Source organism: Pseudovirgaria hyperparasitica, assembly GCF_010093815.1.
Source record: "Pseudovirgaria hyperparasitica strain CBS 121739 unplaced genomic scaffold EJ05scaffold_9, whole genome shotgun sequence".
Taxonomy (NCBI): domain Eukaryota; kingdom Fungi; phylum Ascomycota; class Dothideomycetes; order Acrospermales; family Acrospermaceae; genus Pseudovirgaria; species Pseudovirgaria hyperparasitica.
In genome coordinates this window covers 688,800-714,293 of record NW_022985557.1, presented here as the reverse complement: position 1 = coordinate 714,293, position 25,494 = coordinate 688,800, and the positions used below count along the sequence as shown (strand labels likewise).

The window sequence follows — 25,494 nt, the reverse complement described above, 5'->3', positions numbered from 1 at the left end:
GGTGATGTGGTTGAGGTCTGCGGGGAGCATCCCTTGCATCACTCTTGTCACATGACTGAGGAGGCCTGCCACTACTTCTGTCACATATCTACATGGACTCAATATTATTCTCTCGCTTCCACATTAGTCGCTCTTCTGCAACGACACCAGGTCCTTTGTAGACACTTCCGTACAAGCCGCTTGCCCAGTCTTTGCCTTCCCCTTCCTTGGTCTTCTTCGTCGCTTGCCTACTGTACCACTTTCCGTATGCCAACAAATAGTACAGCCTAAAGCTCAGTAGTGCAAACTTGTCTCGCTCAAGATCCTCTGGGTACCTTGCGCCCAAATCGACAGCAGCTGCAATACCACTCATGCAAGCCACTTCATGCGCATTCACCATCGTCCAGCTGGCGGCGAATCGCGTGTGTTTGCGGCCTTGGAGGAGCCACATCCATGGCACTACGAACACATAATGTGTCCATGAATGGCAAAGCTGATGCCACCAGTCCTTGCGAATGATTTTGCTCTGATCGATGTCATCGATACTCCAAAGGTGGCCATCGCGCTCATGGTTGAGGAAGATGGTCTGGAACACATGCTTCTCGAATGGAACTTCTGGAGGAAATTGCGCTTGGTAATTGGTACAGTCGAAACACATTTCGAGTTTCGTGAGATCCTGCTGGTACATCTTGATGAGATACATTGGTTTGAAGCTATCCTTGGCTTTCTTTACGCGGGAAGATTGGTCGACACCTGAGAGGGACGTGACAGCTTGGTCAGGATTAAAGAACATTTCATAGTTCTTTTTCATGTAATCACTGTCCCAATGGGTGACGGTGATATCATTTGAGAACTTAGCTGATCCTAGAACCTTCTTCTCCCGAAAGGATGCGGTTTCAGAAAGGATACGCTTCGCGGTATCAGCCAATACACAGAGCACGAGTTCATCGTAATGTTCTTCTGTCTCCTTGGCGCCGGCGTCAGCGTTTGAGGTCGGATCATCTGTGTGTACACTATTTGGGTTGTGGTTGTCGGGCTGTGGAGTTCGCTGTATGAGTCGAACAGTGGCTCCGGTGCTATCACGCTTAACGACGCTTGTGACCTCTGTTGATAGGCGCACATTGACGCCCTTGGAGATCAAGCTCCTTCGCCATGTATCGTAGAAGTCGGCGAACTTCGGAAAGACTACCATAGGAGGTTCATTGCTCGCAATACTCTGTTTGTCGGGTGGATACCACATTCCATATGTAGGGCTAGTGCTCAATCGCTCCATGATCATACTTGGTACTTCCGGGGTATAGTTTCCAGTTCCAAGGAACAAAGCTACCATAGGAAGAGCAATGCAGTTGGCAAATTCAGTAGAAAACCAGAAGAGCTTCATAATGATCTTGATGGGCAGCAATCCCAAAAACACCTCAAACATTCGGATTATCTTGAGCATAGTTGCAAATCGCTTCACCTCTTTCTGGTGTTTCTCTAGCAGCTTACTAGGGTAGACGTTGGACCAGAACTGTTCGTCTTTACCAAACGAGACTTGCAACTCGACTGGGTTCGCGGCAAATCCCTGTCGTGCGAACATGGTCATGGTGTGATGAAAGATGTAGCTTCCACCTTGTACACCCTGATTCAACCAGCTTGCACCATGTTTTTCCTTATCGAGTGGTATAGAGAAGGCCTGACCACCGCAATAGTTCTGCGACTCGATGAGTGTTACTTCGAATTTATCTGGATGTTCGGCAAGGTGATGAGCGCAGGACATGCCTGCATGACTAAATTAGCAATGCTCAATATTGAACCAAAGTGATTCCTACCAGCAGCACCAGCTCCCACTACAAGCACCTTCTTCCTCTGTCCTCCATCTTTCTTGAGGCTATTCTGGCTCATGTTGCTCGTTGGTAGGAGTGGCTCTTCATTCGGCATGTTACGCGTAGTATAGTTTCGGATGGTGAGACGCGTGTCTTCGAAAGTGAAGTAGCAATGAGCCCACCGGCATCAACGTGCTTCACGAGGGGAGGATGATCACATTGTAAGGTACTCGATTGAGAACATAGTGCGTCATGACTTTTGGCGTGTCTAGGTAGATCGATCTGCGCGATCGCCCGGGTAAACCAACGCTAATCCCTACAAAGCTAGTAGTGCTATGTAGGTACTGGTACTGTAGGTAGTGAGTAGCCGATGAAAAAGCATGTTGAGCTAATGACAATCAATTAGGGTATCGCTATCAAACATCGCGGCGGTCCAGTGGGTGTCTTCTAATCGGCATATCGATGTATATATGCTACGATTAATACCTAACCAGAAGCCCTGATAGGCCCCTTGGTTCTGAAGTCAACTGCTACCAACACTGAATCAAGTGCTCAACTTGCATAGTATCATCGCCAAGCAAGGCAGCATGCATCAAGATAGAGGCACAGCGGCGCCAGCTGTAGGCGCGTAACAAAGTATCTGAACCAGTATTTGAAATTACTCTACGAAACGGCGTCGGTGGAGCGGAGATACAACAGCTCATCACGACGTTGGTCTCAAAACATGCGGAATTCGTCAAAGTTCGGGTGACGCTGGCATGTAGCCAGGAAGCGCGAGACAAGAATTCTCTGTTAGTCAGCGTAAGTGCGGGTCTGCGGGTGCGAGTACTTTCGTATTGAGTGGTGTGTTTCTTGGCTCATCAATTGGGAGATCATGAACTAGAGCCTGTGCTCAAGAAAGAGGCAGTTTTCAACGTTCAATGGACCTGCATTTGTCGCCTGTTGTTCCTTGCTCGCAAGTTTTACGCTGAATCTTGATTCGAAGAACAATCTACGCGACGTCATCTGCATCATTTTACCTCATGCTGTACAGATGGAGGGATCCAGTAGACGGTGTTATCTGATTTTATCAGTATTGTTGCAACACATGTTCAATACTCCCAATCATACATACGTGAATTCGTTTAGCAAGGCAATTGCGTAAGGTTCTCCATTTTTCAGTTCATATTATCATGTTACTGAAAGAGCTCCGATTTTCTACAGTCGACCAACGCGTCGCCGTCTTAAGGTTTCTTCATCATGTCTCAATATTTCGTATAACCTGCTTTCAGTTGCTTCCCTTGCATTGCGACTGAAATATACTTGTGTTTGTGGAAGTGAATCGGCTGCGATCGTTCGTGGCCGTCAAGCGATTTTGACCCCAACAAACATGTTAAGATCAAAGCTCTAAGGCGCGAGAAAGAGAATCGTTAGCATCCCTTTCTTCCTTCATTAGCAGAGCCTTGAAAACCTCATACCACCTCGCAATTCGACGTTCTTCGCCAGCGAATTCACTCGACTCTTCCATTGCCTCTATATCCTACACCTGAGGCAAGTCACATCTCCATTCACTTCAGCCGGATCGCTCATACAACACAAGCTACGGACATTGGCAGGCCTAAGAGTATGGAGAACCCCTCTGATATCCCGCCATGCACGTCCTGCGATGATGTCGGCATCATGTGGTGCCACACCTGCAAAGCAGCTCGTTACTGCTCTCAGAAATGTCTAATCGCAGACTTGTCTACGCACAAACTAATCTGCAAGACCTACAAGGATTTCGATCTTTCGGAACGTCCAACACACGAGCACAAGCGGGCCATCTTGCTCGACCCTTACAAATCCTCTCCCACTTTCATCTGGCTACACTGTGAGTGGAGTGGCGCCACGTTCGGTGAATTCCAGTATGCCAAAGTCGAGTCGTATCTGGGCGAAGACGCTTGCCCTGAACGACAGAATATCAAGTACAACAAGGTGTTGAAGAGAGAGGTTGAAGAGTTGATCACTGTCTGTGTCCGCGATACGTTCGAAATCGACCCCTCCTTGCTTAATAGCAGCGTTTCGAGTATTACTGCAGGATCAGTGGGACACAATTTTCTCTGGAGAGGACCAATTGTCGTGTACGGCAAATGTGGCCTCGACCGGGATGCCAGTCTTTGCAGAGACATACGTATGAGCGACTTCAAGCACGTCGTCGACTTCTTCCGCTCATACGTCTATAAACCAGCCGCCGTCCGAAAAGAGCCACAACAGCCCATCACGACAGTATACGGCGTCAGGATCAACGATGATTACCACAAGAGATTTGAAAAGCCAAGGTTCGAGAGCGTCAAGGTTTCGTCACGAGATCCTATCTTCAACCTTGGCGAGTCCTCAGATATAGCGGAGCTTATCGGTATTCCCACCCTATCCCGTCTTGTCATCGCTCGAGGAACGGTCCTGTTCGCGACTGAGTGCCCTACAGACAATCAGTACGCACGTCATCTTCACAGCTGCCTCCATCCCAAAAACCAGGCGCACGAAGGCTCTGCATGCTCAGGTTTCGGTCATGCCCACAAAGATTGGCATGGGACTGTGGGCAATGTAATTGTCGTTCGTCAGGACATGAAGCCGCTGTGGCCACATCATATGGAGTCCATATGTCATTATGCACATCAGGAAGTGGTGCCCATTCTGGGCCACAATCAGGGAATGTATCTGAAAGAGAAGGCTATAACTGAAGATCAAGCTCGCGCCATGATCAATCGGCCGGCGTTTGTCATCTACTATCATCAAAAGTACTTGATCGCACAACGAGACGCCGGAGCATCTGTCGGAGCAGATTTCGATGATGCTCCGTGAACAGTGTACTTTACATATTACATAGTCCTTTCCACCGAGCTCTCTGGCGGCTGTTTGTGTATTAATTGACTGTAGAGCCTTACTTGTAGCAGTCACTAGTGCTACACTAATCAAAGTGCATGAGTTCTAGGCACGACGCATTTCTGCCTCTGGCAGAGAAAAATCAAAATTTTCCCCTGCGTTAAAGAGAGAAATGGAAAACGAGACTTCACTAACACCAGAAAAATATCTACCCAATACATGAATTGAGATATTACGATGAAACCAAAATAACGGTATAGAGCCTCTCACAAGAACTCCCTCCCGATCTCTCCACTCACATAGCCTAAATCCCATCCGAACAACACCTTGACAACAATCATCTCGATATCTCACCCATAAGGAAGCTTCCAGACAAGCACGCCTCTGCGCGCCAAACAACAAACACTCCTTTGCAGAACGCATAATCTGACAGCTCCCGTTACTCCACCCCGCTGTTCTACGTCTCCAACTCCATTCCCACCCCGAAACCTATCAGACAACTACAGAAAAATCTTCGATCTGCATCCCTGCAGCTACATTAAGTGTCAACGATAGCTTGATGGGCTAGAGTGCTTTCCACAGCAAGTAATGTGAAGCCCCCCTTGTACACAGAACGATTGGTACGTGTACCACCCACGCTATCGACTTGACTTACATGAGTCTGAAGTACGTTGCTCTCTCCTGAAGTTCTTCCTCGCTCATGCTCGTGACAGCTTCGCCATCCATCATACCGTAGACGAAAGCCTCGCCGACGAATTCGTAGTACACTTCGTCATGCTCATCCTTCTGCTCTCGCAGTATGACAGGCACGGTGCAGCCAAAGAGAATACATACTATGTCATTGGTCAAGGTCGTCGCAGGTCCAAGTCCAAAAAGCGATTCCCGATTGGACTGTTTGGACATAGGATCTGCCTCGAAGATGACCCGTTCCCAGACAATGGAGCGGACACGTTCTAGGAATTTCCGAACGTGCTGGAGCTTCTTCTTCGACTCCAAGAGCTGCTTGACGTTGATGTGGCCGTTTACAGTATCGTTGATGAGGCACTCTAAGCAAGCACGATGGTACCAGGCCGGGGTGGGACCTCCATCTGGCCCTCGATCAGCGACTAGAGTGCGCCAAAGCTTGTCTGGTGCCTTGATCTGACTATATTCGCTATTCTTGTTATAGCCTCCTAAATGAATCGCTTTTTGCGGAATTACACCATCCGCTATGGGATTGGTAGCAAAAGTGATAGTGCTTATTTGAATACCTCTGGCGAAAATAGAAGAATCCTCCGCCTCAACAGCCTCTACACTGGAAGGCTCACATTTCTTAGTCATGTCACTGTCTACTGGTGCTGCGTCGTGCTTATTGGGCTGCTGTTTCTGAACTTGAAGTATAGCTTTCGCGAGAGGTTTGGGGATGTGCGATGTGTGGCCATTCATGTTCACTTCTTGCGCCCCTGCTTCGGCTTGTGGTGTTTCCTCGTCTTCTGCAGTGCCGTTCAGCAGAGCATGTCGGCCAGGTTGAGTTCCGTTGATTGGTTGCATGGTTGTCCCATCTTTGACAGAAGGAAACTGTGAAGACTGAGGCGACTTCGAAGTTGGAATGTATTGATCAGCCCAAGGAGATTGATCTGCCATGTCTGATGCTGAGAGCGGTTCCCCGAATAGTCCAAATAGTTGGGTATGATTCTCTGTTTCCCTACGAATTGGTATACTTGGTTGTCTTGTACGGTCAGAGAGACTCACGAACCCGTGCGGCAATAGAGGCGTACGCGGCTTTAGGCCTGTCTTATATTCAGTAGCGCCGAAGTATACTTCTGCTTCTATGTTGTATGATGCGTTATAGGCTGAGTGGCCTGGCAATCCTACAAAGTCGTCCGCCGATTTACGCCCACTTCGGCCGTCAAGCATAGCACCATATTTGCTCTCTGAGATCTTTTTAACCCACGACGGTAGTTCAGTGCTCATAGCAAGCTGATTCGGATCTAGTGTAGACTCTGCGACGCGTGGCGGAAGGGCCCAGTGACGACATATTATGTTAAGAGACTTGGAAGTCGTAACTACCCATTTTACGAATTCTTTGTACACGACAAGAACACTTTTGGTATAGTCAGGTGGCGGTGGTGGCGCATATCTGGTCGTTCCTCTTGAAAACATTCCAGAGGTCTCTTTGGCAAGGTTCCGAAGAGCGATGATTGTGTCGCGAGGATCGGAGCTATTGAAGGTCGACAAAGAGGAGACGAGGGTCTCTAGTCCAGCGACTGGTTCGTATATCGTTCCGTCGGCTTTCCTGCGAAACACATTTCCAATAACGTCCACCAGTACTTGTGCCCCTAATAGGTCGAGCTCTCCTATTTCCTGAAGCATGTCGCGTTGATCGGCGTCAGCGAAGTTCTGCTGGATAGTATCAAAATGCAGACTGAAAAGTCCTACGGCGTCTTTGAGGTCGTCCCAGCTGATTGTTCGGTCGCCGAAGTGGACCACGGCCTCTTTGGCAAGGGCAAGTTCTTGAATGACCCAGCGACGAGTGAACCAGTCACTTCGCATCAGATGTGCAAGATCAAGCCAGCGCTGCACGTGCTCTTTTTTTCGAACAAAATCATCCAGGTTTGGGGTTCCTAATATCCTCGTTATGAAATCCATTGCATTAGAGCAGCGCTCATTCGAATGACCAAGCCAGATGCACACATTAGATGCTTGGCGGTATATGTGCGCCATGCGAGCAACTTGCGCTTCCTTTTCCTGTTGATTCTGTTGATTTATGCATATAGCATCTATCCACAGAATCACATCTTCGTTCTCTTCCCGAAGGTGCTGAAGAGCCGAATATAGGTTCCGTTTCACTTTAATTCGAAAAGTCGAAGCGCGATAGACATCTTCGAATATCTTGATATCCTTGCCATCACGCTGATTTTTGACTGGTCGTATGAAGACTGGGTCGATCTGTGGCCCATCACCCCAGTAATATGATAAAGCGTCATAATGGAACTTCTTTCCGAGAAGGTCCATGGAAATCGTTCTAAGTGAGACCTGAATAGGAGTACTACTTTTGCCTGCATATAGGAGAAGTAGTCTAACTTCCTTTTCTGCGTCGATGTCGTCGTACTTGAACTTGTTTTGCGCTTTCTCGAAAGCATCACGCCATCGTATGAGTTGACTTGGGTTAGTCGGGATTTCTGCATCCTCAGACTTTGCTGGCTTGACAGGAGTTGGCTTTGCTCTTGTCTTCCGAGGCTTCGAGAAACAATCCAAAGGATCGTTATCTTGAAGTGCCATCGTTAAAGGCTACCAAGAATTAGGCCCTCTGACCTGTAAAGTCAAGAATAAGAGGAATCAGAGTAGGATGTCAAAATGAGCGTTGCGATGCAAAATTTGCGATGCGAAGCAAGTAATTATTGGTATGACCGACTTCTTATGTATTCGAATCGTGAAATGGGGCAGGGCTGCATTGATGCCGCCTGACATGGCTCCAAGTGACGGACAAGATTTACCGTATACCATTTGCGGCATGGTGTTGTAACCCTTCATGAATACCTCAAGTACCCAGGCTTCGTACAATGAGGGGGGTATCCGTTGGAGAGAGATTGAGAGAAGCACAGGCATATGCACGCGAGTAGCAACAGGGCCGGGACCTACAGGGACTTACGCGCGGGTTTAGATCAGGATGCTGTCATAAGGCTGTGTACATGATCGCTGTTTTTGCTCTAGTATGGATGAGGCTATTGTGATGATGTTTACATGGTGATCAGGCTACACGGCACAATAATGTGACCCCCGAAGGCTCGCAACATCATATTGATTTGGTCCCATCCAATCGCCATAAGGGAGCATATCCCCGATATTTTAAGATGTAATGGAGCACATGACTGGCCAAAGCGGACAGTAGCGGCGCGGAACACCGTTTGAGATCCAATTTAGTGGCTGCATCTCTGAGACGAGTCACAACAGGTTTAGGCTTCAGCCTTGCTCTGCTCCATGAATTAAGGCTAGCTCAACGTGACAGATATAGTCGCCATATTCGTCGCTACCACAAGTCTATGAGCTAAGTGTAGCAGACCGTGTGTGCAGTATACTAGGTCTAAGGCTACTGTGCCTCATGGGACGTAAATAGAACGACAGGGAGGCGAATTGCTCATTGCCACGACTAGGCTGAGACTGGATGGTCATCTCAAACCTGCTACCACACTTCAATACCATCTTAAAGACTGGAAACCGTTCGTCTTCGATCAACCGGATGATGGGACTTGAGCATTGACTTGTACCCAGTATGGCTGACCCGTTGAGTATCGCGGCCGGAGTAATAGCAATTTTGCAAGCAACGAACAAGGCATTGGAAGTATATGATAACTTTGAAGCTGCACTAAAGAACGACCCATGGGGTCTAAGCCAGACTATCGAGTAGGTCCGGGACTTGCGAGCCGTCCTCGGGGAGCTCGACGCCCTTACTGAGCGCGTGTCCAGTGATTCAGACTTGGGTGCGACAAGGCTAGATCCAGGCTTGAGATGCTATGCAAAGAGCACGGCCCCTGGTGGTGTACGCCCAAGAGCTAAGAGTCCTCGAGGAGACAGTTAGCGCAGCGTGGTCAGGCGAGGCTGGCGTTCAGCAACGTGCCTTCAAGCGAGCTATTTGTTGGACACTGAATGAGAAAGATGTGAAGACCTCGCTTCAGCGCATCGAACAGTGTAAGTCTACGTTGAGACTTGCCATAACTGTGGATGAGAGGTAAGTGGTCTTGGAAGATAATGAACCTTAACACTAGGTGTATCAAAAATATCTCTGACGCGACATCCAGAACATGACGTCGGCCCTCACTGGTATTCTCAGCCGTATCAGAGATGACGTGCAGCAACCGAGCGCAAAGATGCGTGCCGCAAAATTAGATAGTCTTTAACACATCCTTTGAGCTTATCGAAGGCTTACTGATGAGTGTATAGATAGCAGGGAGAATATCGTCGTCCAATGGCTGTCTACAAAGGACCTATACGAGTAGCATGAGCCTGCTTCTCTCCTGCATGACCCATCAACGAGCGGTTGGTTCGTCGGATGCCGAGTGTATGCGAATCGGGTAGCTGGTAGAACAGCAGGTCTGTGGTTGAGCGGCTTTTCTGAGCATCGTCTAAACTATCCCGATCATCTGCCCTACTGACTCGTAGATGCATTTGCAGCTGGATTAGGCAAGATAGCGCTTTCGTACGTTTTGCGCCCCATGGTTCCATTTATAGTATGCTCAACGTTTTGCAGCTCCAAGGCTCTGTCACACACTATCGAAGCCGTGTGTGATATGTTAAATGATGTAGCACTAGCATAATTCTACCGCCACTTACGTCGCGGCGATACCCGGAATCTTTCTAATGCAGTATCATCGTTCGAAGCGCAACTTTGTGTGACTTCAAGGCATTCCCCTTTCGAGATGCACGAAGCTCTCAGAAGATGCACCGGGGGGCGCCCATGGCAAATAGCCTTCGAATGTGGAATTGTTCGACATGACCGTGGCCATGAGATCTGAACGGAAGAATATGTTACTTCTCGACGACTTGGATGAGTGCAAATGGAGTGAGACTTTGCTAAATTTCTTTCAAAATCTTCAAGAACGCGGTGTGCTCATCGGTATATTGAGAACGGGCCATGAGGATGCTATACTCTAAGATCAACTAATGATTCTCAGGAGAATCGAATCAGAGAGAAATTCTCAAAAGAAGTGGATCAGGATGTCAGACTCTATATCGGCCGTCGATAGCGTACACACAAAAGACTACATTGGCTCTCGGATGCGGCGCGTGCAGACGTTGTTCAGTCTCTGGTCAATAAGTCTGCAGAAATGTAAGTATCTGCGACTCTTGTGTCGAGAATCACTGCTAAAAGGTTAGGTCTCATTGGGTACAATGCCAATTCGAATCGATATCCAGCGTCCATGCCCTGAGAACCATTCGTATGGCTTTGAATGCTCTTCCCAAAGGATTGTATGAGGCCTATGAAGAATATTAGACAACGTGTCTCGTGATGATCGTGTCACTGTGCGGCGAGTCTTGCTGTGGATGTATTTCAAAGTCCTCCCGATCAACCTCGTTGAGATGCACGAGGCTATCGAGACCCAAAGATACCGCAAATTTTTCCGGAATCTGGGGGACATGATCTGGCATGGGGTCGTCAATCATTCAAAACATGATGATTGGAAGCGAGCCTGACGATACCGGAAGTAAGCAGTCTTCGCGAACAAAGAACGATGAAAGGCAGTGGACAGAGGACCAAGGACGCGGCGTGAGCGCGGTCTGACGCGTTGGAAATCTCCCGGCCAGGCAGCAAGGCACTCTTGCAGGTGCAGATCGACCTCACCTAGTAGAAATATATGGATGTATTTCTTATAGCCATCTCAAGACCGGAAAGACTTTGTCCACAAGAAGATAAAGTGCGTTCGTTACGAAGTCATCGATGCGTATTGCTGACCTGGCTGTGAATAGTAACAATGGATGAAATACTCCACAGTATCCCAGTCTCTGTGTGCTCGTATCATCTCGGTCGTACTTGTCTGGAGTTCACCAGTCTAGGAAGCAGTGTTTCGAATAACTCTATTGAGTGAGACTCGGGTCGTTGTCACGAGAACATTGCCCGGACGCCAACAGGGTTTTCATAGTGCCAGCGTGTTTCTGCTTTCCACTCCCTCGAATGAAGCGTGGTCGTAGGTTGGCTTAGTCGTCGAACCACCAAATTGACTCTACAAATATTTTATATCCGATGGAGCGGCTGCTTTCTGAAGTGTGCTCCGACACTATCGATATCGCCAAGTATACTGCATCAAAGCTTGAGCGAAAAAGCCTTTCATGTGAAACATGATCCGTGATAACTACTCCAATTTGATTTGAGCGCTGTGTGAATGTCATGCCTTGCTCCCGCAAGACTCTCTCATCGATCCTCGGTCCCGAGTTAGATAGACGAGCTGTGATCCTGACCGCATAATCTTAACAAGAGACACAGCCCGCCATAGGACGTTGACCAGTGTGCTTCAATCGTAGTATGGTGAGTGAAATGATTGGGTCTAGTCCGCGACTCGTCGACCATCTTTCCACTTGTTGGCCTCCATATCAGCTTCAGTCTGTCCTGTCCAAGCCTCTATCAATGCCTCCTCGGCGCCACGCACAAGGACGTGGATATGTTCGAGAGCTCTCACACTCTGCCACGCTGTTCTGTTTTTGAACCACATGATCTCTGTACCTTCTTTTACATTTGATCGGAACGTTGTATCCACGAAATCGTCAATCAACGCTCTACTCTCGGCTGTCGGATCGCCATCCTCGTTCACGGGAATGCGGCTCTTCAGCCAGACCACGAGATGCTTGTTCTCCGGAAATGTCCCGTACGGCCAGTCGTTTCGCACGATGCGATAGTCTTCTGGTGACGCGAACGGAATCATACTTGTGGGTTTCAGAGGGAGCAATGCGGGGATGTCGGCCGGAGCGACAGACTTTGGTATCCAGCCAATTTTGTGTTGCATGAGGAAGTTGAGCATGGAGCCATAGGTTTGCTTGACATAGTTGTTAAAGTGGATGTAATTTTCGAGGTGTGATGGGAGACGTGTGAGGGTGTCTAGTGCATTGCGTTCTGCTGAGAGATTTAGTTTTGATCGCGTTGGCGGCATGGATAGCGCACCTATGACATCTTTTAGAAAGTCCCATGTATAGTACTCCCACTCATCATCATTCTGCCTCAGCGTTGCAATATCGACTGGTGTGAGATGGAATGGGGGATTCGCAATCAATGCTTCCCGCGACATTGTGAGTCTATGTTAGCAGAATGCAGGTGTGCTTGTATGAACTCTAATACTTTCAGAGGGATGTAGAAAGATTGCTAGCCCATACTCAGCGTCATGTAGAATCAACCTCCATACACAATAAGCACAACTATCGAGAGCAAACGCCGTAGGAGCAAGACATCCGACCCCGGGACGGACATCTTAGGTATCTAATTGCAGCCTTGGTGCCTGGCGCTCTAAGATCCTAACGACAACACTCTTGTCTCACTCTGCATCATTCCGACTCTGTCTTGTAGATAAGTCGTCCACCCAGGAAAATATATGACATCTTTTCCGTACTACGATAAGATGATATACAATCTTGTGAACTAAAATCCGATAGTTGTGTCTTTCTTCACACCTTTAGTCAGCCTGGCCTACGCTGTTTGCGTTCTTTTCTCACAAGCTCAACCTCTTTTCTCCGCATTTCCGGATCCAAAATCCCTTTAAGGTCATCATCCTCTTTATCGAAGTACAATGCCCATTCCCCAGGTCCATACTTGACGGCGATGAATCCTTCCCAACCCTCCAAGGTTACTCTTTTGTCGACCGGAGTGACATCCCATGGCCCAACGATATGCGGCTCTGCATCAGCGCGAAGCCCATACTTGACTTCAAATGTGTCCTGATCCACGTATATCCAGTTTAGCTGCGGCGGGTCATCCGAGATCGTAGACACGAAGCCTTCCCCCAATCGGCCCCAAGACCGCTCCGGGAAAGGTAGAAAGTATCCCGCAAATGGATGGTCGTCAGGCTGACCGTCAGGGAACTCATCTGTTGGAACTGACAAGTATAACTGGTGTTCATCAGTCTTCATGCAGTGGCCCAATGTGGACAGCGCGCACCTTGTTATCACTCAAGACCACCTCGCACCCATTGATCTCTCGTCCTGCGGCTGACCTCGTCGAGCACTGCACTACGAGTCCAGACTTCACGCCTCGGTGTCGTTCTTTCGCACTCTGTCGCTGGCCCTGTCGAATAGCCTCGGTCGTGCCAATAATCGCAGGACATGCCGCAATGGACGTCAGAATGCCCAACACCATGATATGAAACCTTATAGACACATACAAAGACAGCGCTCGCTGTTCCGTAAGCAATCTCACCCACACCACCCATGTTTCCCCCCCGCCGTGCGTCCCGACGCTTCGACCCGAAACCGTGTAACCCCTTGGCGGACCGGTCCACCCGCCCAAACCCGTCGTTGTGCACCCGCAAAGCAAGCCTCGCGCAGAACAATCAGGTCATTCCAACATGCCCGTTTCCGAAATGCGGTTCTGGGTCGTTGGACTTGCTCGAATCATGTCTGGTCTGCGCGACCCGTGGGCGCATGCATGTCCAGGTCGTCAGGCGATGATGGCGCGATCTGTCTGGACACGTAGGCAAGGCGGATGGGCGCGTTACATGACTAGATATTGTGTGAAATCAGACAGCATCTAGCAGATGCGAGACTTTTCGTTGTAGGTGTCAGCGTCCCAGGAGAAAGGCTTGAAGGGCGGAGACGGCAACGTAGCGGAGGACATAAAAGCATGCTTTGAAGACGCTCCATTTACTTCTCCACCAACATCCATCATCTCAAACCTAGCACAATCCAGAACAAAACTTCATCAACAGACCCTATCACCCATCCATCCCCAAAATGTCCACCGCAACAACAACCACCCGGTCCGTCCCCCCATCCCCTCTCCATCCCCCACCTCCCTAACTATCCCCACAGCGCCCCAACAACCTCCTCATCCACCCGCCAGGACCGCCAGGACCACCAAGCCCTCGCAGGCCCCCAAACCACCGACCCCAAATCCGACACCGAAGAATCCCTCCCGCCAGTCACGCCTTCGCGCGGCCGTGTCGGTCGCCGCATGGTACCTGTGCACGCGTCGCGCCTGGGCGAGCGCAAGGGTGAGATCGGGGAGAACGTCAATAGTAGTTTGAAGATTAAGATTGATCTTGACTTGGAGGTTGAGGTGGAGATTTATGCGCGTGTTAAGGGGGATGTGACGATTGGGTTGTTGTGAGAGATGAGAGAGAACTTGGGGGTGGGATGTGGTTTTGGGGGTGGTTGGGACTGCGGGGATGGTGGTGGGAGGAGGTGGTGAGAATGAGTTGGTAAGGGGTGGTGAGAATGAGTTGGTAAGGGGTGGTAGATATTGATTGCTGTGAATGGAGCTGTTGCGTTGTGTGGTGTTGTGCTGGGTGATTTGCTGTGCTCAGGTTCATGTCTTCAAGTTGTTTACATGTGCAGTGCCAGCGTTAGAACAGTAGTCGTTCGATCCTCCAGCATAGACTGCTAAGAACATAGTGATTCTCGCCGCCTTGATAATAAGTCCCTCCCGCGTCATCGCCAATTCACGCTGAGATGCCGTACGTCCGTCGGGAACATGCAGACTTCCAAGCCAAACAAAAATGCATTTGTGGTATCTCCGCGTAGAAAAACCACCAAACAGCTGCACACAGGCCATAATGTCGCTATCGTTTAGGTCGTCAAACCCACGTATTTCCAGACTCACCCGCCCCGATTACTCCACAAGCGCTAGGCAAAACTCCAAAAAGTCCTCCCTAACAGAATCCTCCAGGGCTTCCTCAACCGCCAAGCGGTACTTCTTCTCGAACTCGACCTTGACACGCATCATATGCATCTTGTCCCAGTGCAGACGCACGATGCGGCTGATCAGGAGCTCGTAGCGTTGTTGGCGCTCATGCTTGCTGTTGCGCGAGTCTGTGCGGTCGGAGAGGTCTTCGATGGCGTGGTGTAGCAGCATGGCGTCGCGCGCGGGCCGGTTGATGACGCCGTTGAGGATGTGTGCTACGACTTCGCCCTGTGTGGTGTGAAGTTAGGATTGTGAGGTTCTGGGTGGTGGTGGAAATGTGAATAAGGGGCAAAGGGGGGGAGACGTACTACTAGATTGTTGCTTTTCCGCAACGCCTCGCGTGCAAAGTTCTCCTGGAACTTGACCTCGTACGTCCGTAAGACGTCTCTCAGATGAGCATCACTGCGCTTGATGACAAGTTCCAGAATCGCAGTCTCGCCGCCCTCGCGCGCTTTGAGCGCGGTGTACAGCGTGTCGACGTCGCGGTTGCGGTACTCTATCGGCCACTGCTCACGCTCCTCTTGCCTCCTCCCTTCTAGCGCTAATAGAACAGCTTTGCGGAATTTGTCTGCTTTGAGCTCCTTTTCCATACACCTCACCAAGTCGTCATTATATCTCTTGTCCTTAAACGCGGCCTTGATCTCCCTCATCTCGACGTTCCCCCGTCCCATCAGACACTCCACCAGTAACTCGCGTCTCGCATTTCCAGATTGATACCACGTATTTGCCCAGTATCCCTCGGACTCCCAGCGGCCGAGCGCGGTGACGTAGCAGAGCTTACCAAAATTACCCGAGGTTTTCATCTTGATGTGTTTGGCCACATTAATGCCATGGCCTTGGACTTTGCAGTGGCGCTTATACTCTGTACGTAGTTCAAGCATTTGGTCGTGGTTGAGCTGTGGGAGGATGTCAATTAGGGGGAATACGTCAGGCTGGCGGTGGGACATGGCGGCGACGATGGCATGGGCGTCTTCGGTTGCATCGTAGATCTTGACGCGGCGCTCGCCTCTATCTCTATCATCCTTTTTGCTGGATTTTGAGGACTTGGACTTTGACGATTTGGACCTGGAGGTTCGTGTGGAGCGCGCAGGCGACGATTCGCGGCTATAGGCGGACAGTGTACGGTGGTGCCCAGCGTGCGAGTACCGTGGGGATAGTGGAGGCAGGTCTTCGAGGTCGGAGTCGTGTGGGTGATATGCATGCATCATGGGTGAGGGCATAGGTGAGATGGATTGGTACACGCCATGGTATGCTTCAAGCATGGGACTCGGTGGAGGAAGCATGCCTCCGCCTCCCGATGGCATACCCCCAGGTACCAAAGTCTGGATGTTTGGTCGATTGCCACTGACTGACAGTCTGTCCATACGATTCCCTAGTCCGAATCCAGGTGAGGGAGCGCGCAGCTCGGGGCCATGGCCGGGGGTACTTAGAGACATCGAATGCGGTCGCTTCCCAGGAGACGGAGGTGATGCGATCCTGCCACCTCCTGGAATGACTTCCACGACATTGCCTGCGGGGAATCCTCCTGGCATGTGATGGTGTCCATGCGGTGGCCCACTTGGAGGAGGCTGAGGATAGAACTGGTCTGGCTGGGTATAGAAGGCTTGATGCTGAGGAGACTCCTTCCCATGTTTTGACGAATGCTTATTTGAATGTCCATTGGAAGAGCCTGGCTGCGGCACAACTGACTTTGCAGTGTATGTGATGTTACCTGGCGTAGTCGCATACTGATATCCACCAGCACTGCCACTCGCAGATGAACCATGGCTAATTGTCCTTGACACGGGAGGCGGATACGGCTGACCTGCTAGTCCGGCATTCGGAGCATATTGATAAGGCACTTTACCACCCGCTACAGGCGTAGCAGTCGCCACATATCCTGGCCGTTCGTGCGGTGGAAGGTCGGCATAGTCACCCATCGTATATGAATCATCTCGCGAAGGATCACTCCCTCCCAAAGCACCACTCATCATATTCATTGCCGAATTTGCGTAGCTTGCTAGACCGGGAGCTGCCTGAGTTGGAGTTCGCGTTTCAAAACCGCCTGGCGGAGGTTGACCGTAGGCTAATGCGTCAGACTTGGGAACGCGTACGTTGCTTGAAGATCTATCTCTAGATCTCCCAGCTGGCGACTTTGAACGTGAGCGGCCTTTGCGGTCATCTGGACGTAGAGACATGGCAGCCTGGTATTATTGGCAGCGGGCTAGCCGGAGAGTGGGGTAAGACACCAATTATGAGCTCTGATTTGGCAAAGACACGACAAGGCTCGAGAAAAACACAGCTCCGTCGATCTGGATCAGAAGACCTGATGAGACGTCTTCGCGGTGGAAAAGTGTGAAATACGACCAGGGCGAGAAAATATGATCCAGCAGGCGGGCAGCCTTTCAGCCGCGCCTATTTTGGTACGCGACGCAAGGCTGCTCAGGCAACAATCGTTTCCACATGCTATGTGTGTGTGTGCGTGTAAAGGACAGGCTAACTGTAAATTTTCTGTAGCTGGGGGCCAAAGGAGTCTGGAACGGCGCACGACTGCATGTGGCACTTGTAATTTGTGGCATGGCAGGCCGACAATGTGCTCGTCTTGGCTTGTATATATGGATTATCGGAGTAGCATGATGCTTCATGTAAGGTATCGTAGCGGTGAGTGAAAGTCCGAAAGGACGTGGTGTTTACGAGCGTCCGCGCACTCAGCCAGGCTCGAATGCTAAGGCTGCCAGGCCAACAACTCATCAACGAATAGTAGAACATTCAATGCACGCAGTGATTATACAGTGGATGTAAACAGGTTCGATATGGTTGGTGTATGCGGTGGATTGCTTTTGCTCATATATACGCATCGCGAGAGCTAAATGTGTTGCTACTTGCCAGTCGAATTTAAGTAGCATATCAAAAGTACATTCGGCGCAGTAGTCGTAGTATTCCGTCATGTTAACAATCCATCCATCGTCGGTGCGCAAACGTACCATCGTTAATGACCCATAAAACGATGCAAACGGTCGTTGTCGCCAGATGGCATCATTTCCTGTATTCAGCCCTATCTATGCGTATAACAGCCAATCGCGGGCGTAAACACGTGGTATTTGGAGTGTAAATATCCCCCGATCCGGCGCTCCCGTCTCGCGCGCTGACCGAATCCTCGGGACGGACGGACCCTGCATTTGCGTCTGCATCTGTCATATCATAAAGGGTTTCTTTTTCCAGCATCGGTCCTTTTTCACCATCTTGCTCGTTCATTACTTCTGCCTAGCCTGCAGTACTCATCGCTAGCGCGCGCAAAATTTGAGATGTTGAATCATGCTCGGCTGATTATAGTTGTCCATGTTTACGGGTGTTCTTCCTCGCAAGGCTGCTATGGCTAAGCATGAGTGTGTGCTAGGTAGAGGATGGCCTGATCGAATATAAAGTTTGGCAACAGACCCTGTGGCCTACTAGGGACCAGCATAAGCTGATTAGAACAGACACCCTTGCTAGTCATTAGGTCGGACGCCGTAGTAGATTTCCAACGAATAAGATGCCAGAAGCATGAGCTGAAGGTCACATAGCAGTTATTGAAACACTCTATAATGAACATCCACATCGTATTGTGCTATGCTGACCTGTGTGGTCGCCCGGTGATTGCATGGAGCGCCTCTCAATTGGGTGGATAAGTGTATACTCGGACCAGGGAACGAAGAACCGCCTCGGATATCCAGTCTCTGGGGACTTGTTTGCAGACCTTGCGACGCTGCATTACTGACCAGTATAGTTTGATATCCGAGTCTCAAGGCTTGCCCCATTGTTTGCAATAGACAGTCGACTTATAGTGGCTCGACTGTGTACAATCCTATCGCTGCATTTGTGTTCCGTTATTGCGTCTGCCGGTATACACTTGTTGTCAATGTATCCGCGACTGAACATCACACACGACGGAACAGTCTCCCTATTGCAAGACATGATTTGTTGACAGGCTCTACTTCGGACTTGTCGCTAAACTTATGCTGAAGTTGACCTCTACATTTTGCTTCTCTGAGCAGATTTCGCTTTACCAGCCCTACCATCGCGCAGGCTTTCTTTCTTTCAACAGCTCCTAGAGCGACGCAAAATGTTGATTTAGGATGTAGAGCTCACTGTGCGCGAGATTAAAAATGAGGCTTTGCACCATCTTGGTTTGGTGTTTTGCTAAGACAAATCAATATGTGCTGCTACGCTCGAGTTCCTTCGCATGACGCACCTAGTCTGAAGACTTCTCGGCTGGACTTTCAGTCCTAAATAACATTTCGAAGGCAGACCTTCACTTCGTGGGGAACAACGCGCCGCATACTAAAATGCGTCTGCAGTTTTTATGCCATATTCATGATAGGCGTAGGGAAGGCACCTCAGACGGAAAACCAAGGGCTCTGGTCATGTACTCATTACGTCGGTTTAAATTATGCCGGCAAAGATGATCTAGTGGAAATCATGTTATTCACAGTCGGCGGATAATGCAATCATGGCGACATGATGATCATCTGGGGTCGAAACGCTAGAAAGATTACATCGGATGTGGCAACGGATTCTCACATGCCGAGAATTCTACACAATATTGTAGTGTGGTGAGTCAACTCTTCCTGGGGCGCCATCACCGAATGGGTGTTGTAGAATCAATGTCTTGCATTGACTCCAGGAATATAAATATGGGCTCCATAACATGATCGGCTCAGTCCCAACGACGCCGGATTATCGGTCGAGCAGGGTCCCAAGGTCCATGGATTTCGTTTTTATACTTTTGCAGCCCGATGAGCCACCAGCTACAGATACCCATCGTTAAGAATGTGGTGATGCCACCAAGGATGATTCCGACGAATGCTGCTGTCCACGCACCACCTGAGACAGTCACCCCTACGCCACCACTAGCGCCGACAACAAGGACGATCGTGAGCACAAAGTTGCCCTTCCAGGAGATGTGACGGAGGTAGCGTCGAAAGACAGGAAACAGACCAAAAACCTCAATGGAGAACAGAGTTAATGAGAACACGTGCGTTGTGGATGGTAGCCGGGATGCTAGGACTGTGGAAGCCATGAGAGCGGCATTAGTGGAAAGAGACGCTGTGAATCTGTTCCCGGATATTAGCTTCCCGTTCAGGTTTTGAAGATTGTTGTTACGAACTTTGCACCAACCGCGCCCCCATAGTCGAAAAAGAACACATTTATACACATGAGCCAGCAGCTCATTGCCCATATGGAATCACTCGTTGTTGACTTTGTGAGAGACTTGAGAATGGGACTTAGACCAAGAAGTGCGCAATATATTAGAGTGGCCGATTTCGCGGTTGCGAGACGCTGCTGGTTCCTCGGAGACAACGAGGATACAGAGTCTCCGGGTGGTGGGAAGTGACTGTACGTAGCGAAGCTTGACGCTCCCGTGGGATGACCAGTAGTCAGCATTGACTTTGTGGAGATACTTGAGCCCTCGGAAGCAGTACTCGCTTTGTATTCGTAGGTCTGGCCGGGCATCTTAGTGATACTGGGGTCTGTGTTGAGAAATAGACCTTCTCTATCGGCCGATTGAGCTGTCCTTGTACTCTCAAGACCTCCGGCCCTCTCGTCTACGGATGAGGCTTCATCTATGGCTTCCGTTGCGACGAATGAGGCCTTTTCTGCTAATTCTTCTTGACTGACCCAATAGTCCCAGAACAGCCAGCCGAAGAATGTGCTCAAGCTGCCAGATCCTACCACAGTGACAGGCGAGACTCTCTCTTGGATGATGCCGACAAAACAACAGATGAAGATCGCTACAGAAGATAGATGTTGTACTATGACCGTGGCATCTGCCATGAGCGGCCAGAATTCATATTGCTGAAAGGAAGGATTTCGTTTCAATTCATGGAGGAAAGTCTGCTCATCAGTGTAATTATCAGGGTCTGAGACAGTCAGCTAAAGTATATATTTGACGTGCGCAAATCCACGTACACTGTTGCTCGACCCAAAGGAGTTTCTTCCATTGCGCCGTCTTCTTCCTGCTCCGACTTCGCTCTTTGATCTTTCGTCTGACCTCTGTCAACGGTCTCACTACTGATCCGGTAGTGGCTCCTACACTGCCAAGTGCAGGCTGGCGTGATCTGTGAGGCGGAGGCTGTGTATAATATGCGTCCTCGGGAGCGAGACGCGACGGATCGGAGGGTAGGTGGTAGGGAGGCTCCGGGTAGAGAGAGCTCGTATGGTGTGCCGTAGGCGGCAAAGAGCTGTCATAAGGAGGCATCAGCGTGCATTATAGTCTGATTTGATCGTCATGTTGGGGTGATGATGTCGATGTAGCTTGTGATAGTCTCACTGAGCGCGTACGCGACGGCCCCGCATATATTAATGGTTGTGGATGGACGGATGCTTGAGAAACCCTCCTATCTATTAACCACCCACCCAGGTATCGACCCGCACAACATAGCAAGCTTTCTACCATCGAGTTGTCATTCTTTGTCATACTTCAATTCGACATAGAGAACTGCCGAGTGACTTCGTTGCGCTTCATGGATCTCACTCCGCTACATGGAGCCCCGCATCAATTCCTTGATCAACCCGGACCTTCTTGATCATCGTACGAATGGCCAGGTTCCCTTCCAATTCACGCTCCCTTCGATAGCTTCGCAACGACCTGCTCCAGTAGAACCAAGCTATAATGCTACAGATGACCTGCAAAGCGGACATGGGCAACACTTCCATGGACGTGAGCTTCTGTACCAGCAATCGGATCATCATACTGGAAGAGAAGATAGTAGTCGCTTTCCCACTTTACAGCCTCGCCCAGGACTAGGTGGGACCGAGGGTAATGATGACTCGAGAAGTACTAGTCATCCAAACAAGTCGTCTCGCTCTAAACACGGCGTTCCAATAGCTGAGGTCCTCAACGGACCAGACACTACAGAGCCTTCGGCGAGAGGTGGTTTGGATCACATATTACGAGATGGAGCTTTGAAGCGTCGTAGGGTTGACGACAGTGATACCAATGGTATTGCTGTCGAGCGTAATACTAGTTCAGGTAGCAATGGAATGCTGACGCTTCCTCGACCTCACTCTATAAGGAAGAAGGCGTCCAAACGACTACCACCATTATTACAGGGTTTGCATCAGCCACCTCCTGATGCCGGGCTATTTCCTAGGATCACAGAGAAAGATGAGAGTACCGATAGGGTTGTGAGCGCTCATGCGCGGGAAGAAGAAACCAGGAACTCTCTGCCTGCTCCGAAATTATTGCCTGAAAAGGAATCGCGCGCACCATCTCCACGACAAAGTGCGGAGGAGATAGAAAGCTCAGAGCAGCAGCCTAAAACGACTGGTAAAGAGAAGTCAAAGAGAAACAAGTGGACCGATGAGGAGACAGCACACCTGCTCCGAGGAGTGGCCAGGTTTGGTATTGGCAAATGGAAGAAGATACTAGAGTGTGAGGATTATGAGTTCAAGGAATGCCGCACATCTGTGGATTTGAAAGACCGGTATGCCTTGACAGTAGTTGTTACTGGTCATCCCCATCCAACCCTCTAACACGTGATAGGTTTCGATCCTGCAGACCAAGGGATTACTCTCCACAAAGAATTGTCGATAAGCCAGCCGCTGTGGCAAAGGATAAGGCACCTAAGCATGTACCCAAGAAGCAACTCAATCCGCGCAAGGCTACCTCTCTCAAGGACGCAGATGCACTAGCAGAAATGGGCATCGAAGAGCCCTTCGCCAAAAGCACACGGCGCACGCGCAGGCCATTTACCGAGAGCGAAGATCGCGCAATACTCGAAGGCTATGAGAAGCATGGCTCCCTATGGCATCTTATCCTCAAAAGTCCAGAATTCGACACCCGGTATCGAAGTCCAAGAGATCTGAGAGATCGATTTCGGACAAAGTTTTCGGATCTGTATGTCAAATCTGGCCTAAAATCCAAGGCTGCCGACGGTATTACCGCTGCTGAGGAGTCTAGTAATGCTCAAGCCGACTCTGTAGTAGCCACTGCGAATCGGGATAGTACCTCAAGCCAACCCCAGGAGCTCGTGGAGACATCAGAACCTACACCGGCACGTGTCGCTCTCCCGACGAATGCAGGGATAACCACATCTACGAATTCTCTTAGATCACTGACACTAATGACCAACTTTCACGACGTGTACCCATCTACCGCATATGAGGAGGAATCTGGAGATGACTATAGCCCCGTCACCCTTAACAGAAATATATTTGGATGGGCCGATGCTAATGCACCTCTGCCACCACTGCAATCCTTATCGATGTCTCTGGCCCCCGAGTCTGCATCCTTCGTACCGTCGTCTGCGACCACCACAAACACAAGTCATGGCATTACAATGAGCATGCTGATGACAAACGACTCGATGCCACCCCCTCCGGCACCTACAGTCCAAAAGTCGGCTCAGCCAGATAGTGTTTCAGGCATGAGGGCAACGAGCAAGCCGTCGAATTCACAAGCCCTACCTAGTCTCTCTTCGTTCCTTGATTTCGCCCCTTCAGTCAGTGGGCGAAGCTCCATGTTCAATCTCCCACCTCCTTCAGACACACTTCCAGGCTTTGATTTTGATGGGCGCGTGGATGGATCACACACTGGGCTGCTGTGGGAGGACCGAGATGAATTATGATCACGAACAGACTGTAGCGCAATCTCTCCTCGACAGGTGCCGGAGCTGCAGTGCCCTCGACGGCCGCTTAGTGCTGCTATGGCTTATCTGCGTAGCTTGGAAGGTATTGACCGTTGTAGCGTATGATAAACAGCTAGACCAAGCCTAGTTCTCCTCTGCTTCTACCAGGATGCTCACGTGCCATATTGTCTTAGCTTTGTGGGAGCGCCGCTGGAAGCTTGGTGCATGGATGGTAATGTGTGATGACAAAGACCAGCTTCGTCTTATGAGGCTTCGTAGCTCGAATTAGGTGCTTTCAACCTTCACTGTTACCCAGTATCCTGTCCACGACACCCTCGATCCTTCCATCACCTCCTGTAATCCTCCGTTTCAGCTCTCTTCGTTTGCGTTGCGCGGTCTCGTCGTCCGCATTTGCGTCTAGAGCTCTCTTGACCACGACATGTTCGATAGCACCAGCTCTGTTCATCCGCAGTCTCCCAACAAGGCCGCTCTTAAAGGTGATATCGACTGTATGCGCCGCCTCATCTGCAGTAATAGCCACGATGCCACCCTTTCCCTTCCTCCTCTTCTCTCCATCTTCTGCATCTCGCCCTTCGCCCTTCCCCTCAAGCCCAGCATCTACCCGCAACTTCTCCACGGCTGCCAGCCGCGCATGAAACGAGACAACAGCATGCCTCAACGCTCGCCCAAACGCATGTAGATCCTGCTTCCGTACCATCTTGCCCGTCTTCCCAGGCAGCGCAAGCCACCGCCTCGCAAGAGCATCGATCGGCACCGCAGGCGGAACCGTATGTTTATGCACCTTCAACAACCTCCTCCTGCTCTGCTGCTCACCCTCTTCCTCTCCTTGGCCTGCAACCCGCACGGCGACGAGGAACACAAAATACGGTGTCCCGAACGTGGCGCCCTGGGGCAGCTCGATGCGCAGGCCGAGCACGCGTCCGGAGTCGACGGCGTAGGGGTCGGGGTCTTGCACGCGGAAGGCGGTTATGCCGGAGGTCAGGCGATAGTTCATATGCGTGTTGTGGGCCAGTTGGCGCGTGAGATGGGCGCGAGCGCGGGCTATGGAGGGCGATGTGGATGTGCTGCGTTTGAGAGCGGCGGCGATGGAGGGAAGCGAGAGGAGGGTGCTGTGGGCGTGTGGGAGGAGGGATTCGAGGGCTTTGAGTTGGGACTCCAGTGAGGTGATTTCGGATCGGAGGGCCTCTATAGACATGGCTGGGAGAATGATACCTGAGAATTAATATGTCTTTGAAGATGGTGAGGTTAGATGTGGTGTTGATGTGATGCTGTAGGGCCGAGAACGCGTCGGGAGATTGATAAGATAAGCTACACGAATACGGAAACGCGGAAACACGTGCGGGCACCCTCCGGACTGACTGCACGATCGGAGATAGTCTCTCATACAACCCTGGATCTACATATACAGACTTTGTTCACAATTGTCAAGTTCGTGGTTGAATCCGCAACTCCAGCCTCGTTGTCGGACTCGATCCGTAGCCTTACGAACGACGTGGGCTTGTCGATCCCCTGCACTCCAGTCTCCACACCCCCTCGCACGTTAACGTTAGCTTGCCGCGCACCAAACAGGCCACGTTCTGATCTCATACCAAGCGTCCTCAGAATCTTCGGCCTGCTGCAACAGCTGGCTACCATTCCTTTATATGTATGCCTCAACCGCCTGACGGCTCTTTTCATTCCGGTGCTCACATCCATTCGTTGACCTCAACTCTACTTCCTACTGTCCCTGTCCACGAAGCACAGCACCGCCAGAACCTACTCACACAACAAAGGCACCAAAACCTTGAAAACGGACACGAACTTGAAGACCTTCCACATTCCACACAGGATATTGATAGTTATCGGAGCACTCGGCAATCTGTAGAACGTAATCCTCGGGTTCCTCCCATTCATATACCCAACC

At 50.3% G+C, this 25,494-nt stretch overlaps 11 protein-coding genes across 11 annotated transcripts; 4 read left to right on the top strand and 7 right to left on the bottom strand.

The window, feature by feature from the left end:
* Position 1: 1 nt before the first annotated feature.
* On the bottom strand, positions 2-2,106 carry EJ05DRAFT_392739 (FAD/NAD(P)-binding domain-containing protein). The gene is made up of 2 exons (XM_033741337.1): positions 1,791-2,106; positions 2-1,740 (listed from the first exon to the last, which is right to left on the bottom strand). The coding sequence occupies exons 1-2, from the start codon at positions 1,897-1,899 to the stop codon at positions 89-91; spliced, it is 1,761 nt and encodes a 586-aa protein (XP_033599989.1). The 5' UTR covers positions 1,900-2,106; the 3' UTR covers positions 2-88.
* A 1,337-nt stretch (positions 2,107-3,443) lies between these two features.
* Positions 3,444-4,604, top strand: EJ05DRAFT_486582 (uncharacterized protein; the record flags this gene model as incomplete). Its single annotated transcript, XM_033745544.1, has 1 exon — positions 3,444-4,604. One exon carries the CDS (start codon positions 3,444-3,446, stop codon positions 4,602-4,604), a length of 1,161 nt encoding a protein of 386 aa, XP_033599988.1.
* Positions 4,605-4,833: 229 nt separating this feature from the next.
* Positions 4,834-8,229, bottom strand: EJ05DRAFT_511333 (uncharacterized protein). Its single transcript, XM_033748239.1, has one exon. The coding sequence runs from the start codon at positions 7,884-7,886 to the stop codon at positions 5,277-5,279; it is 2,610 nt and encodes an 869-aa protein (XP_033599987.1). The 5' UTR covers positions 7,887-8,229; the 3' UTR covers positions 4,834-5,276.
* A 648-nt stretch (positions 8,230-8,877) lies between these two features.
* EJ05DRAFT_486580 (uncharacterized protein) lies at positions 8,878-9,601 on the top strand (the record flags this gene model as incomplete). The annotated part of the gene is made up of 3 exons (XM_033745543.1): positions 8,878-9,008; positions 9,127-9,293; positions 9,546-9,601. The coding sequence occupies 3 exons, from the start codon at positions 8,878-8,880 to the stop codon at positions 9,599-9,601; spliced, it is 354 nt and encodes a 117-aa protein (XP_033599986.1).
* A 2,043-nt stretch (positions 9,602-11,644) lies between these two features.
* Positions 11,645-12,379, bottom strand: EJ05DRAFT_501065 (uncharacterized protein; the record flags this gene model as incomplete). Its single annotated transcript, XM_033747067.1, has 2 exons — positions 11,645-12,210; positions 12,256-12,379. The coding sequence occupies 2 exons, from the start codon at positions 12,377-12,379 to the stop codon at positions 11,645-11,647; spliced, it is 690 nt and encodes a 229-aa protein (XP_033599985.1).
* Positions 12,380-12,571: 192 nt separating this feature from the next.
* Positions 12,572-13,544, bottom strand: EJ05DRAFT_393245 (uncharacterized protein). The gene is made up of 2 exons (XM_033741340.1): positions 13,243-13,544; positions 12,572-13,193 (listed from the first exon to the last, which is right to left on the bottom strand). The coding sequence occupies exons 1-2, from the start codon at positions 13,438-13,440 to the stop codon at positions 12,765-12,767; spliced, it is 627 nt and encodes a 208-aa protein (XP_033599984.1). The 5' UTR covers positions 13,441-13,544; the 3' UTR covers positions 12,572-12,764.
* A 361-nt stretch (positions 13,545-13,905) lies between these two features.
* Positions 13,906-14,603, top strand: EJ05DRAFT_393349 (uncharacterized protein). Its single transcript, XM_033741341.1, has 2 exons — positions 13,906-14,059; positions 14,112-14,603. Exons 1-2 carry the CDS (start codon positions 14,034-14,036, stop codon positions 14,407-14,409), a joined length of 324 nt encoding a protein of 107 aa, XP_033599983.1. The 5' UTR covers positions 13,906-14,033; the 3' UTR covers positions 14,410-14,603.
* A 28-nt stretch (positions 14,604-14,631) lies between these two features.
* On the bottom strand, positions 14,632-17,308 carry EJ05DRAFT_392975 (Annexin). Its single transcript, XM_033741339.1, has 2 exons — positions 15,291-17,308; positions 14,632-15,210 (listed from the first exon to the last, which is right to left on the bottom strand). The coding sequence occupies exons 1-2, from the start codon at positions 17,157-17,159 to the stop codon at positions 14,911-14,913; spliced, it is 2,169 nt and encodes a 722-aa protein (XP_033599982.1). The 5' UTR covers positions 17,160-17,308; the 3' UTR covers positions 14,632-14,910.
* Positions 17,309-19,657: 2,349 nt separating this feature from the next.
* EJ05DRAFT_501061 (GPI2-domain-containing protein) lies at positions 19,658-21,199 on the bottom strand (the record flags this gene model as incomplete). Its single annotated transcript, XM_033747066.1, has 3 exons — positions 19,658-20,054; positions 20,108-20,861; positions 20,911-21,199. 3 exons carry the CDS (start codon positions 21,197-21,199, stop codon positions 19,658-19,660), a joined length of 1,440 nt encoding a protein of 479 aa, XP_033599981.1.
* Positions 21,200-21,483: 284 nt separating this feature from the next.
* Positions 21,484-23,570, top strand: EJ05DRAFT_501060 (uncharacterized protein; the record flags this gene model as incomplete). The annotated part of the gene is made up of 2 exons (XM_033747065.1): positions 21,484-22,427; positions 22,487-23,570. The coding sequence occupies 2 exons, from the start codon at positions 21,484-21,486 to the stop codon at positions 23,568-23,570; spliced, it is 2,028 nt and encodes a 675-aa protein (XP_033599980.1).
* Positions 23,571-23,717: 147 nt separating this feature from the next.
* On the bottom strand, positions 23,718-24,854 carry EJ05DRAFT_392693 (uncharacterized protein). The gene has a single exon (XM_033741336.1). It carries the CDS (start codon positions 24,784-24,786, stop codon positions 23,866-23,868), a length of 921 nt encoding a protein of 306 aa, XP_033599979.1. The 5' UTR covers positions 24,787-24,854; the 3' UTR covers positions 23,718-23,865.
* Positions 24,855-25,494: the final 640 nt, after the last annotated feature.